This window comes from Dicentrarchus labrax, unplaced genomic scaffold (genome assembly GCF_905237075.1).
Source record: "Dicentrarchus labrax unplaced genomic scaffold, dlabrax2021, whole genome shotgun sequence".
Classification (NCBI taxonomy): domain Eukaryota; kingdom Metazoa; phylum Chordata; class Actinopteri; family Moronidae; genus Dicentrarchus; species Dicentrarchus labrax.
This window is the reverse complement of record NW_026136708.1, coordinates 22,520,195-22,534,000: the sequence shown is the minus strand read 5'-3', so window position 1 is coordinate 22,534,000 and position 13,806 is coordinate 22,520,195. Positions and strand designations below refer to the sequence as shown.

The following is a 13,806-nucleotide window of genomic DNA, read 5'->3' as shown; positions in this document are numbered from 1 at the left end:
TGATATCCTTAACAAAATAATCTTATTCCACTTTCTTTGACAATATCACATCAACCAATGTCTCTGTGTTTTTGTTTTGTCTTCACCACTAGATGCCACTAAATCCTACACACTGGTATTTTTAAGAAGTTCTAAAACCAACTTTAAATAGTATATATTTGTAATGTTGCGATTTTTGGTAATGAACATGGGATATGTACAACAGCAGAATGTTTAATACATAAGGAAATATATAATATGTGTCTCACATGCTATGAATTTATAGTTAACTTCAGAGGGAAAACTTCAGATAGTAAAGAATGGTGGGCGTCCACTAAAGCAAGTTAGTCAGGTAGTTAGCTGTTGGCTACCACTTGAGCCTTGGTTTTCTAGCTTATATTGGTTTACATATCAGTTATCAGTTCATGTTGCACCCAAGTAACCGTGGATCTACAGACAACTATCAGTAGACTACTTAAAATTTAAAAAGGGAGCGTATTTTAATTTTTTTTTTCTTATCCTTTTAAAGGTTTCTTTGTAAATTTATGGATGTTAATTTAATCAGATAACATGTCTTTAGAAAGAAAAGTTCCACTGAATAAGTATGTATACATTTTTATACAAATTGTGGCAATCTGACTGTGTTGATGAGCAGGCAAATCAATGGACCAAACTACAATAACACCGATATATGAACCTTTCCCTTTTCACCTCTCGCAGTATCTCTGCAGTAATTTGTCTCACAAATGAACATTATGATCAATCAATATCAAAGTTATGTATAAAATGATTAAGTACATGGTAAAAACAAGAACATCTGTGTTCAGAGGTGCATGAATAAACCTTACGAAGCGTTAAGATGTGATTGTCTTCAACCTACAGACACTTTACTGAAAGTAATCCAAGCCTTAAAGAAGCTATTTGTTCATCGTGCTCTCTGAATCATCTTCTCTTCCAGATCAGGTGAGAAGATGGTAAATTTCCCCAACGGTCAGAGGGAGATCCACACTTCCCAGTACAAGAGGAGAGAGGATCCTGATGGGACAGTGAAGACCATCTACTCCAACGGACGACAGGAAACCAAGTACGCATCCGGCAGAGTACGCGTCAAGGAAAAGAACAAAGTTACCATTTGACCATTTGTTTGTGTGTGAGATGTAGTGTGTGTGTTTGGGGGGTGTAGTGTCTCGAGGAAAAACCTTTTCATCATGTTTCAAATAGGGATCAGTGGCACAGGGATCAGTGATAGTAGAATAGAGATGTTAATGATACTATTTATTGATTATTTTTAAAGGTAAAGAGCTCGGTAAAGAGCTCAGGTGATCTTTAAGGCAAGGAAAAAACAACAACTAATATGGCTCTTTGTCCCTTAACGCAAATTAAATGTCTGTCTTAAATTAAAGGAATCTAAATCGTTTGTTCAAATACTTTATTCACATTAATAAAAACAATTGAGAAAGGCTAACACACAACAAGTCAGTATAATTATGACCACTTTTTTCTTGTTGCTGTTGTAAACACTGTTCTTCTGGCGTTTGGCGTACGGAAGTGATGTGTTGCACATTACCACTTCTTTTTTAGATGTGAACAGAAAACTTAAAATACAATCTAAGAAAGTCAGTTTAGCAAGAAACCCACAAGGAAAAAACAACAACTAAGTGGGTTTGAAGCATTGATTGAGCAATGGAGGATCCTTTGGCCCCCACAACAGTGAATCAAAGTCTTCCTCACCATCTATGTTCTTCCTCACCTCCTCCTCTTCTCTTCTCAACTTGTCGTCCGATGTGGCCAACTGACCAGTCAGCTTGTGGAGCGCCTGTATGACTATCTTAACTTCCAGTTTGTGCTGCGAGGCTCTCAGAGTGGCTGAATTAAAGGGGAAGGTCCGTATGAAGTCTCCAACTCTGAGTGGAGGAATATGTTGTCCATTCATTGCTGTGGTTCCTCCCAGAGGAATCCTTACTGGCCTTTGACTCCCACTGTAAAACAATCACAACATTTGTTTGTTAAGCTTTTTTGTGCCTTTATTGGGCAGGAGGACAGGAGCTACAGGAGCCCAGAACGGACAAACCAAACACTGGCTCTAGATTGGGGCTTTTCTTGTTTTAAGAGAGTTTCCTGCCACTGTAGTTTCTTCTACTGTCTCCTCATCGCTCCCGTGGCTCTAAAATAATCCGCACAGATCTGATCTTCCTCACATTAATACACGAAACAAAGAGAAATGTCGTATTTCATTGTGACGTAATAATTGCATAACAGTAGTGGATTGAAACTAAGTATTTATTTTGCAGATTCACTTGAAATTCAGTTAAAATTTGCGATACGTTTGAGTGGAAACACGACCACTAAGCCACGCCTACTCCTGGTCGATCCATATGGAAAAGATTTGATTTAAATGCTTCTTGTATCTAAACCCCAACCACAGTCTGAAAAACGCCACATTACTGAAGCTAAAGATGCTCTTATTTCCCTAATATTTCACAGATGAAGAAATGTGATCAGTTTCACCCAGATTAGAAACTGTCTACAGAATTTGTTGCCAAGCTTACAGAAAACGCAGAAGTACTGTATGTACCTGTAAATGTTTGGGAGCTTATTTCTGAATCCCAGCCCCCTCTGTGGGAGATCATGTATCGAAGAGGAAACGTCTGTCTTTCCTGAGAGCTCCGTCTCAGCTTCTGTTTCAGTGTCGTCATGGTTTGTAACCTCAGACATGCGAAGACTCCTGTTGTCCATCAGCCACGGTGCACGAGCTGGACACGTCTGGCTGTTTACGACCGACTCGTTTGTCCTTGAATGTGGGCCGAGTATCAGGTTTAGGGTCTTCTCTGTGTGGGTTTTGGTAGCTGTGGTGTTAATTATTCTGCCACTGGCTGCATATAGCTTGTTTAAGTCAACAGGGGGAAGATGTCCTCTGTAGTCAGCTACAAAAGCGTGTTGTCTGGACTGTCTTTGGTTCATCTTTTCATGGTTGTTCTGAGTTTTTAACAGAGTTTGTGACTGGCTACCACTCCTTCGCTTCCGAAATTTGGTTTCTTTAACCTTCGAGGGCACAGGTATTGAAACATGTGAGGGGTGGTTAGTGTGGAAACAAGACTGCCTGTACCCTTGTCTCTGATAAGCTCTCTCTCTCAAGCTGTCAGTCAATGTATAATTCATCAAATCAATCAGATCGCTGATTAGCCCTTTCTTCACTGTAATGTCTGCTTGGCAGTCCAGAGTCAACGCAGGGCTGTAGTTGACCTCCAGCAGCCAAGGTTTAAACTTGTTATCAATGAGGATATCAAAGCCAAACAGCTCCACGCAGTTTGGACAGGAGGGGACAGAGGGAGCGATGGTGAGGAGGGTCAGAGTGACGATGTTGTTGATCCTCTGCCACAAAAGAAGCTCGTTGATGTCTTGGCTGTGGAGAAAATGCCTGAATTTGCTCATGGTCCACTTGCATCCTTGGCCTACTCTTTCTTTTTCGGTTTTGTAGAAGGGACCGAACTTATTGATGCTGGTGTTGGTGAGATGAGCGTACAGGTTGTGAAGAGAGGACAGGTTGTACTTCTCTGTGGCAAAACGCACCAGACCTTCTTGATGAATGTAAACAGTCAGTGGATGAAAGCTCTTCACACACACATAGATCCTCAGGTCAAACTTGTAGCCGGAGATCAGCAGAGGGTTACTGATGTACCTCTGTACGATTACGGAGCAGTCGTAGACTAAGTCCTTGATATCCTCAAAGATGAAGATCCCTCTGCCTCTGGAGAGATCCACTGGTTTACATATCCAGTAGACCGACGGTCCTCTGGTCAGACGCAGTTTGTTGTATTCTGCCAGGAAGCGGGTGTAGTCGTTGGGGAGGATGAAGGCGGTGGGACTGAAATCGTAGAGAGCTGAACCGAACGTGGCTTTCATTCTCCTCAGGTTGCGAGCCAAACAGTCCTTCCAAAGAAGTACAAATCATTCTGTTAGTGGGATCATTTTAACGGAAAAGAACAAACCCTTATTCTTGCTTAGGGTCCCATTTACATCTGGGATTTAAATAGGATCTGTATATGGATACATTATCTGAATAATGACATCCCAAAGGAAACCCCTATAAAATTCTGTGCCAGCCTGAACAACAGATGAAGTTTTGGGCATGAGCCCGACCCGAACTTGAATTTCTACTCCAGTTTATTTTTTTAAATTTCATTCCGTCGGACCCGAGGCAAAAGTCGGGTTCGAGCAGAGAATCAAAGCTCTAGTCAGGGAAGCTACTGCTACTACTGTACTAACAGGCAGTACAGTACTAGCAGGAAGAGACAAAGTAAGTCATTTTGAGTCGTGTTTCTGGCCACTTGATAAGCATTAGTCTTTTAGTTCTAGTCTTTTAGTTTTATTTTTAGTCTCTACCAACCTACAAGGAAAATATCTGACTCTTTAGCTGCTCTATGCTCCACTATGTGTCTGTCTGCTGTTTGGTTCTAAGCAGGGAAGGTACAGTGGAGTTTGCTGAAAATGACGGTGAGAGTGAACCAAAACAGCACAGTTATGACCGACAGCTAAACAATGAATGAAACTTAACACGAAGTTCACTAAAGCCGACAGGAGCTGCAGATTCAGGCAATAATTTGTCATCAGGAGCGACTCCTTTCACGTTCACATTGTCATTTCATATGTTGTAGCTGCTTTAAGTAGATCTAGAGCTTTCCGCACATCTTTTTCTCACTTTTGCTTGTAAAACAGGTGTGTTTACATTCTGTTGAGGATAAAGGAAGGATGTTGAAAATCCATAGTTTCATTATTAAGTTTCCAAACCAGCATTGTTCATCGATTTAGTGAAATAGCAAATCATAGCCACAGCTTATTTGTAAAATTTTCTTCTCATCACCTTGCGTGTGATGCCTGCAGTCTTTGGATGGTGGTTGAGGCGCTGCCATGGCAACAGGTTGTGATATTCGGAGTTGCGAAAAGCAGAGCCCCTCCAGTAGAGGTTCCAGTCCTCCTCCTCCCGTTCTCCTTCGTCATATTCCTCCCATCCTCGCTCCAGAAGCACCTCCCTCACCAGCTCTGGGCCTCTGTCATGTAGTCTGAACACCAGGGATGCAGCCATGCAGCATCGTAACCTGTAGATCTCTCCTGATAGCTTTATTTTTTTAGTAATTATTATTCATCATATAGTTTCCAAGATAGGCCTGTATTCTTCTGTTAGCATGTTTCCATCTATCAAATCACTCCGGACAAGATTATTAAACTAAGGTCACGTTAAAGTCACCCCACCTTCCTCAGAGACATAAATCCAGTTGGAAAGGCGGTAATGTTGATTCCACTTTTACTAATATACAGTTTAAAAGTTAATCCCCTGGCTGGTCTCACAACAGCTTGTTTGTGTGTGAGCTAAAGCATTTACATGGTAAATCTGAGAAGCCCAAACAAACCTGAGACTTTTACAGCACGGACAGAGGGATCAGACTCACTGTGTCGGCTTACTAACAGACACAGAACTTTGACACTGGCTCTGAAAACATTTGAGGGAAAACTGCATTTCATACTGATAAAGGTTAATATATGCACTTACACATAACAATGGTCACTTCTTAACATGGTAAAAAAACATTGAAGCAGAAAATGATTAGACATATCTCAAGGAGTTTTCAATAAAATGTCCTAATGCCAGAAATATTGGATATTAAAATGCTGGGGAAAAAAGTGATTAATCTTACCTTTGAATGCTGAATTCACACCAATAGTTCTCAGGTAAATGAAGGCTAGATGTAAGAGTGATTCCTCTTGCATAGTGTACAGTAGACGGCCTGTTCTTTTAGCTCCTCCTACAGACAAAACCAGTCTCACACAGACAGGCTCACACTGTAGGTGGTCTGTCAGACAGGTTTCTGTACAGGAGGCGTCTGTTGTACAGAGCGATGGTTGCTAGAAGAACAGACGTCTATTGTTAGATCTGTGTTGTTGTTGTATACCTTCTGTTATCATAGAGATCATTATTGTACTATTGTTGCGTATTAACAGCAGTATGTAAGTATGCAAGTATGTAAGAATGTTGTTGTGATAGCAAAGAGGATAAGATGCCATAAATTCTACCTTCACAGTTTATAATGTTCAGTTGTTGTCAGTTGTGTCTAAATTCAATCATATTTAATACTGACATACTGTAGTAAAAGGTACGTATTATATTGAGGCGTTTACACGAGGGGGTCAGAATATTAGAAACACCTCTAAATATAATGCAGTGCTGTACAATATCACTGACCATGACGTAAACACTAAAACATCATTGTAATGACTGAAACTAAACATCACAGGTATCATAAAAGTGGACTTTATGGCAGAATAGTTGTATTGGAAGGCATGAGGCTGCACAGGTGCTCCATAAAGTGGCTACTGGGTGTACAGAACAATGGTTCCCAACCCTTTTTTATTAGACTAAGTGAAATATTTCATGGATATTTAATATTATGTATATGTAATGCATAACAATAACAGCACATAACTGAAACTGCAAAAATAACCCAAATAGGGAACAATAACTGCAGAAAGCTTGTGTAAAACAAAAATTCTGTCTGTATTTTTGTGTTTTTAACAATCATAAATACTAGGCTTCTATTTTAGACACATTGAGGGTTTTCTTCTTTGTTCTATTAGCTCTTTGGTTGTTTTAAGTGCGTACTTTTCTAATGTAGGATGAGGCGTTTTTAATGAAGGCTTGTCCTGTTTGCCTTTCTAAAAAGATTCATATCTTAAATAATAATCAACGCCTCTCTCGCTCAACATTGTAAACTAAACTAAAAGGGACACATGTTAACATAATGAAATTGGTACTTTAATCTAAAAAGTTGGTAGTTGGTTTATAATTTACTAAAGTGCCTAAATTACAAACTTCACAAATTGGTCCAGACCTGCTACAGTTTGTTTTTGCTCAAGCTCTGCTCAGAGTAGAACGTTTCTACCCTCGGGTGTTACAGACCTTTCAGCTATCAGGGGTTAAGTTGACGTACTTTGGTTGGACGGTATAGCTCAAAGAATAAAACACAGAATAGGATTTTTTTTCATTTTTATTCAATCTCTCAGCAAAACGCAGGTTAACCAACAGCGAGCCCGCTCAATGCCATTTGCTACGCTGATCTGAAAAAAGAAATGTGTTAGTATTGCTGGAATACTTTTCTAAATATGCATTTGATTGTTGGTCATACATTAGAACAGAGTTATGTGAAACAGTAGTGTAGAGGTTGTTACCACAGTGGTAGAGTTTGTTCAGTTTCTGTATATCCAGAGGGCTGAGATGTGTTCGCTGACCCATCTGCTCTCCGCTGTAGCTGGGCAACACCGTCGGATTTCCATTTACACTGAAAAAAAACCTGCAAAACCAGAAAATAAAATAAATAAAATGTATATGTATATATACACACACAGCAAGCCTTATTACTGTGAAGGAAAAAAAAAAAACCCTGTTCATGCTAATCAAGATTAGTCACTAAGGACAAAATATTTAAGTCTGCCTTTGCTCAAAAGTAGTTTTTCTTCTTGTTCAGTACAGTGGAAAACTTTAGAAATGCATATTCATAGATATTTTTAATGAGGTAGAAGGAGTAGATGACTTTTTAAAAAGGATTTTAATGTGGAAATTATACTTTATTTGTAGATCAGACACATTGGTCCAAGCAGACTATTTATATTTTGTTTGTTTGTTTGTATTACAATGTAAAGATCCCAAGATGTACACAAAGATACATTTGTATGCAGGTGACTGAGCTACGTTAGTCTCCCGGAGCATTTCCACCTGCCGTCATTAAAACCGTCCACAGAAATGAGGATGGGTCAGGACTTACTTTCCGTAGTGCATTATGGAGTTGAGGTCGTACGGCAGGTTCAGAGTGTTCCCCGATTTCACCTCAAAGTTCTTTTGTCTCCCTTTAAAAAACACAAAATGTTCCAAATGATCCTTTCAAGCCATGCAGACAGTTGAAAGTACAGTAGCTTTGTCCAAATGTTTCATACATACCAGTGGCATGGAAAATGAAGTGTGAACAGTGTCATGTGAAGGCTAAGTTAAGTTATTTGTTATTTAATTGGCGAGGAAAAGTCAAGACTTCACGCCCCGGCTAGCCTCTACTTCCCCTAGCTTCTGTAACTTCTTTAATCTGTCACTGAAAAAGGGTCAACTTTCTGTAATCTAAAGACAAATCTGTATCCACTACAGAAGTAGTAAAAGAACCTCTTCTTTTAGTCTTTTTCTGAACATTATAGCTGAATCTCTGCTGTCTAAAAAGTGTTTTACAGACATACCTAAACTAACCACAAGCCTTCGACTTGTTTATGGACTTAAACCTGCAAAAATCTAAGGCTTATGGGAAATGGTGTTTGTGTTTTTTCACAAATTACCGTCTTTATCTAAACGCATGGAGCGAGCTACGTTATACACTGTTGAGAAATGCTCTGTTATAAGCCATTTTTTATTAGCTGACATTAATAAAATGTCAATTGGATTTTGAATGTTGGTTCCTTACTTCTGAATCCAGAAGTTTCTGTTTGCCTTTGCTTCTTTTAACCTTTCACAATTATTTTCCTTCATCTGTTATCTTGACACAGTTGAATCCTTTTGTCTTTGTACTGTTTCATCCTTTGATCATGAACATGTGACCCACTGTGTGTCCTTGGGCCAGGGGAGCTTAGCAGACCACCTGCTGAGCCCATTTATAAAGATATTTGTGACAGTATAAAGATCAGTAAGGGACAAAGCAAGGCAGAGATTATGATCTAACACAGTTAACAACACTATTCTGTTCTTTGAATATTTTTTCATGTAACTCAAAAGAGGTGAATTTAAATAATTCCACAGTAGCAGACATTAACATAATAATGGGACTTTGTGTCTTCCCCCTGTGGATCAACAAAAGATAATTTCAGCTTTGATTATTACAGACTGTACAAACTATTTGGTCCCAGCTCGTGTTTTTCATACAGAGAACCACAGTTAAAACTAACGTTGGCTGAGGTGTTTACCTGGTTTGATGTTCTGCCACTGCACATTGATGTATTGATCCCGGTCCTGCCGGGTGTGTTCATGATGCAGCCCCAGAGCGTGAATGAGCTCATGGCAGAGATTCCCCACACTGCAGGTCCGAGAGTAATACACCGGCTGGGGTCCTCCTCGACAGCCAACGAAGGACGCACAGCTGGAGAGAGAGAGAGAAACTAAAAGTCTATTAAACCATCAGTCCTGGTTTATTTACAGATTTCTGCCTGCACCCCAATATGGAGATAATCAAACAGCAGAATCTCCCCATTTCATACCATCAGCAGTTGAGAGAGATGGAGAAATAGTTCCTATAAAAACTTAAAACAGCAGCGATATCAACCGTGGTCAACCAACTATATCTGAATATCTGAGTTCCAGGTTGATTTTTTAAAAACAATTCAAATAATAAAAGTAAAAAAACAAAGTGACGATTTGGTCTGGCTTGTAATTGGATAGAATAAAATAAAATAAATAGTTTAGCCTCTTACTGTCCTTACTTCTTAGAAAGAATGGATTTTATTTGATTATTGATTACTTTTAAAAAAGGTTCTTTGTGGCCTTGCTCCTTGCCATATGTTGTGGCATACAAGCCTATATGTAACTGGATATTGTCCAGACTTATATAGAGGTATGGCTTAAAGTGTCTTGAGTTAATTAATCTTACTTGAATTGTTTGGTTGTTTTCTTACATTACTGGAGTTGATTTTTATTATAAAATATAACCATTTTAAAAAAGGTTGTTAATGATAATGTGCAACATGTGACTGAAAACACTGTAATCTTCTAAAATGTTCATGATTCATTCTTATTTGTAGCAGCCAAGCAAATTAAAACTCTTTGCATGGATAGAAACCAAACACTTCTCACCCATTGCCATCCTTGAACTTCAGGTAGTTAAACTCTGTGGTGTGCCTTTGGAAGCGAATGCACGTGAAATCTGATATCATCTTGAAGGCAGCGTAGATGTTTGACTCTTGATAAGCTGTTAGAGGGATAAACATAGACACCATTTCATTATTACACTCTAGCGGCCTCAAATGTCTTCACCGGTTAGAACCACAACGACCCACCCAGTTCATCACTGATGGCGAAAGGTACGACGGCGTCTGGCCACAGGGTCTCCACAGCATTCCTGTCCTCCTGTGGGTTCAGGCAGCAGAAAACATTAAAGCATTATCGCCACGGTTTCATCAGTTCCTTACAAAACCTCTTGAAATCTCTTAATAGTTTTAGTTTCCAGTAACTGAAACTGATAAATTCTGCAATTATATATTATATTGAACAAGTATATACTCAAAAAGACAAATGTTTTGTATCAAGCAAGTTTTATCTTAATGTTGGTGAAGTGACGTTTCCTAAAATCTTAAAATTCACAGGAGAAACTACGTTTTTCTTGCAGTTATCAGGGTTCCCATTCGTCCTGGAAAGGCTGGAAATTCATTAAAATATCCCTGAAATGTTTGTATTTCAGCCCCTCACTAAGATCAGGTTATGTAAACCTCAAAGAAGGTTCATCAGATGTAAACTGGATCTGACTTGCAATGATCTTTTCGGTATTGTGTTTATTTTTTTGTTTCAGAGCTGCGAGCGAAATTCTACATGAATACAGCCTATTAATGATCAAATGTCTTATTGTTGTGGTTGATAAACACATGCAGTGATCTTAATTATATGTGCAATGAACACTTTCGAGACGTTTCTGTAAAATAAAATAAGTTCTACTGGATTTGCACCAAATTAGTGGTGTTCAATTTGCCTGGAAATGCAGCTTGTATGACCATTTGTAAGCAAGTGCTCTCCTGTATTGTCAAGAAAAACGCCTGGAAAGGTCCTGGAAAATAATTTAAAGAAGAAGTTATCCATCTCACCGGTATCAAAATGTCTCCCTCTTGGACAATCATGTCATCTTGAAGTAGTCAGAGGATGAAAATAAGTAGTTGTGCATTGTATTTATATTTTTTTTAAAAAAGGTTAATTTTTGTATATTTAAAACGTGTAACATTATTTATTTTACCTTCTAAGGTCTCTGGACTGACTTGCTGTGGCAGATCAATCACTGAAACAACTGTACCTGCAGAAATCTGAGAATTTAAAATCATATTGTTTTAAACACACAAGAAATTCTTAAAAACCAACGAGCACCAACCTGGAACAGGACTAGTTGCATTCTGGGTGTCATTTAAGGAAACGACACCAACTGAAAAAGAGAAATCCAGTTAATTTGAGCTAGTAAAAGTAATTATTTTTGCATATTTAGTATGTATTAAAGCAACATCTCCTCATAAATGATCCTTTATATTGTAGCAAATGTAAAAAGTAAATCCAGTGAACACCAACCTGGGGAATGACTGTTAGACTCGTGGGTTCGATTTATGGGGACAGCGTCAACTACATCAAAAGAAAGAGAAAATAATTATTTAGCTGAACATCTGCAGTCTGAAAACTTCAGTCTTTACCTGTCAACGTGCAGATGAAGAACAGAAGCCACATCACTGCAACACACTGCATCTTCAGCTTGTGTTGGCTGTCTGACTGAGATCTGATCACACGTTTATCATCAGGCGTCTCAACAGGTGTCGTCAATTCACACTTTTAAATTACCTTTCAGCTTCATTCTGACCTCTAGAGGGCAAAAAAAGACCTGTAGAGGGCAAAAAATACCTCTAGAGGACAAAAAAAGATCTGTAGAGGGCAAAAAATACCTCTAAAGGGCAAAAAAAAGACCTGTAGAGGGCACTGCAGTACAAAGGGTCAGAGTAGAGTAGTAGGTCTACTACTGTTCTGGTGTACTACTACAATTCAGAGGCAAATCTTGTCACTTTTTAGATTCTAATCAATAAATAAAATGTAATCAACAAATAATTTATGATGTAATATTATAGATGGACCCTATAAGGCATCAATATAATGTAAACCACTATTATTCTTTACCACTTTACTTTCTGCCATCAAAAATATCCAAACAATACTTTTAAAAGGAGCTCTTCTGTGTAACTTCTACAGATTAATGTATGTAGAGAAGTGCGTAGGAAGAGCAAACACGTCCAGATTCCTGAATAAAGAAGTAATAAAAACTATAGAGACTATAACTGATGGAAAATAGCTCATAATTCAACTGTTCAACAATTGAGTGAGGGTTTTTTATGGCCACTAGAGGGCGCAAAATGACACCTGAACAAGTGAAGGCTCTTATTTAAATCCACGTGTATTTTTTTTTGCCCTGAGCTGTAACTCTCAGGAGCAGCAGCAGCTTTCTCCCACACTGAGGACTGAAGGCTACCAAAATCTGCTGATTGAATTGTGTTATTGCTGGTTAATGTTATGGTTCCATGGGCTGAATGGTTAGCGGTGTATGAAGAACATGATCTGCCTGTAAGTGCCTGGATATGTGTCATAAGGAACGCTGCGTTCAGGCACCATTAAACATACAGTAGAGAAAAACTGCATACTTGTTCTTGTAGCTGGTGAATGAAGCTCTGTTCTTGTCATCACTAATGCTCCCAAAAAGACAGTAGATTATACAAAAAGTACATTTCATCTTTTCAGTGGGGTACGAATAGAAATACAAAGAGATGCCACTAAATCCTGCACACTGGTCCTTTAAATTCAATGAAAAAAGACACGTTTTTGGTCAAATGTCTGAAGATTTGAAGATAAAATAACGTATTCATTTCTAATGCCACCTTGAGATATTCATACTGGATGCTTATACTAATGTCCCACAGTAATGTAATGTTATTTTAGTTACATGGGGACTTTTCCAAGTAAATGTGTTTCCTGTGAATATTGATCAGAGACGAGTTTTCCTGATATTTTTATGCAATTATCAATTAAATTTACTTAACAGGCTTCTTTTTTTGTGTGTGACAAATATAATGCTTTCCGCTTGCCGTACGTTTGGACGAGGCTGTTGATCAGAGAGTGAAGGTTCTGTAAATACAGCTCGTTTTCTGGTCTTCAAAGTTTATAAATTAAAATTTAAAAAAATCTAAATATTAAAATAAAAATCTAAACTTCCAAAATAACATTTTAACCAAATTGATTAAAATGTCCTCACAGTAATTAATATAATAGTGAGATAGATAAATAGACTTTATTAATCCCTGAAGGGAAACTGGGTCGTCATAGCAGCCAGGTACATTTAAATACAATAAAACACAACAATAGAATAAAATACTTATAAAATAAATAAGATAAATAAGTAGATAAGGTGCAAAGAAGTTGTAGTTGCAAGATGGTGGTAATAGTACTGATGATATAATGTTGAGATATACGCTTACTGTGTTATATTTTAAAGATTTTTAAAGATTTCTTACACCGATTAAATTCAAGAAGGCCTCACGACCCTCTCTGAAGCTATGGCGACCCGTAGTGGGGGTCCAGACCCTCAGGTTGGGAACCACTATACTATGGGCTGGGTCCTGTCTATCTATCACTAAAAAGACAAAAAAATATATCAAGTAAAGTCAGCTTTATTGTCAAATATACCATACATGCACGGTGCAAACAGGCAATAAAAAAATACATTTTCTATAAATAGAAAAGACATAAAATAAACAATCAACAATCAAGAATTAATTAATATTTCTTATTATATTAATAGAATTAATATATCTCCATGCCACCTTAAGAATACGTCTCTAGTTTCGGCCCTGGTTGCACATTTTCACCATAAAAAAAAACAACAACAACCTTTCCAAGCAGGTAGTTATCCCAACAGTCCGTGAACGCAGCACCAGTCACCACCACGAGTCATGTGATGTGGAGTCATGTGGTGCGTTCACTTCCTACTGATTGGCTCCAGAAGCGGATAGCAGACTCTG

At 38.3% G+C, this 13,806-nt stretch overlaps 4 protein-coding genes across 9 annotated transcripts in view; 2 read left to right on the top strand and 2 right to left on the bottom strand.

Annotated features, from left to right (window-relative positions):
- Positions 1-1,396, top strand: part of si:ch211-140l13.3 (uncharacterized) — a 38,676-nt gene extending 37,280 nt beyond the window's left edge. For all 5 annotated transcript variants that reach the window (XM_051409984.1, XM_051409983.1, XM_051409985.1 and 2 more), the window contains one exon: positions 938-1,396. In XM_051409984.1, coding sequence (XP_051265944.1) covers positions 938-1,115 — 178 coding nt within the window. In that variant the 3' untranslated portion in view covers positions 1,116-1,396. The remainder of the gene's footprint in view (positions 1-937) is intronic.
- On the bottom strand, positions 1,392-5,875 carry ttll2 (tubulin tyrosine ligase-like family, member 2). Its single transcript, XM_051409987.1, has 4 exons — positions 5,673-5,875; positions 4,841-5,095; positions 2,555-3,909; positions 1,392-1,958 (listed from the first exon to the last, which is right to left on the bottom strand). The coding sequence occupies exons 2-4, from the start codon at positions 5,060-5,062 to the stop codon at positions 1,634-1,636; spliced, it is 1,902 nt and encodes a 633-aa protein (XP_051265947.1). The 5' UTR covers positions 5,063-5,095; positions 5,673-5,875; the 3' UTR covers positions 1,392-1,633.
- Positions 5,876-7,001: 1,126 nt separating this feature from the next.
- Positions 7,002-12,747, bottom strand: LOC127368815 (hatching enzyme 1.2-like). Its single transcript, XM_051409994.1, has 10 exons — positions 11,440-12,747; positions 11,321-11,371; positions 11,130-11,180; positions 10,998-11,054; positions 10,852-10,889; positions 10,054-10,123; positions 9,851-9,965; positions 8,968-9,140; positions 7,794-7,875; positions 7,002-7,322 (listed from the first exon to the last, which is right to left on the bottom strand). The coding sequence occupies exons 1-10, from the start codon at positions 11,489-11,491 to the stop codon at positions 7,067-7,069; spliced, it is 945 nt and encodes a 314-aa protein (XP_051265954.1). The 5' UTR covers positions 11,492-12,747; the 3' UTR covers positions 7,002-7,066.
- A 1,040-nt stretch (positions 12,748-13,787) lies between these two features.
- igf2r (insulin-like growth factor 2 receptor) overlaps positions 13,788-13,806 on the top strand; it is a 50,893-nt gene continuing 50,874 nt past the window's right edge. For both annotated transcript variants that reach the window (XM_051409724.1, XM_051409723.1), the window contains exon 1: positions 13,788-13,806. This exon is cut by the window's right edge and continues 186 nt beyond it. The gene's annotated coding sequence lies outside the window, so the exon portion shown is untranslated.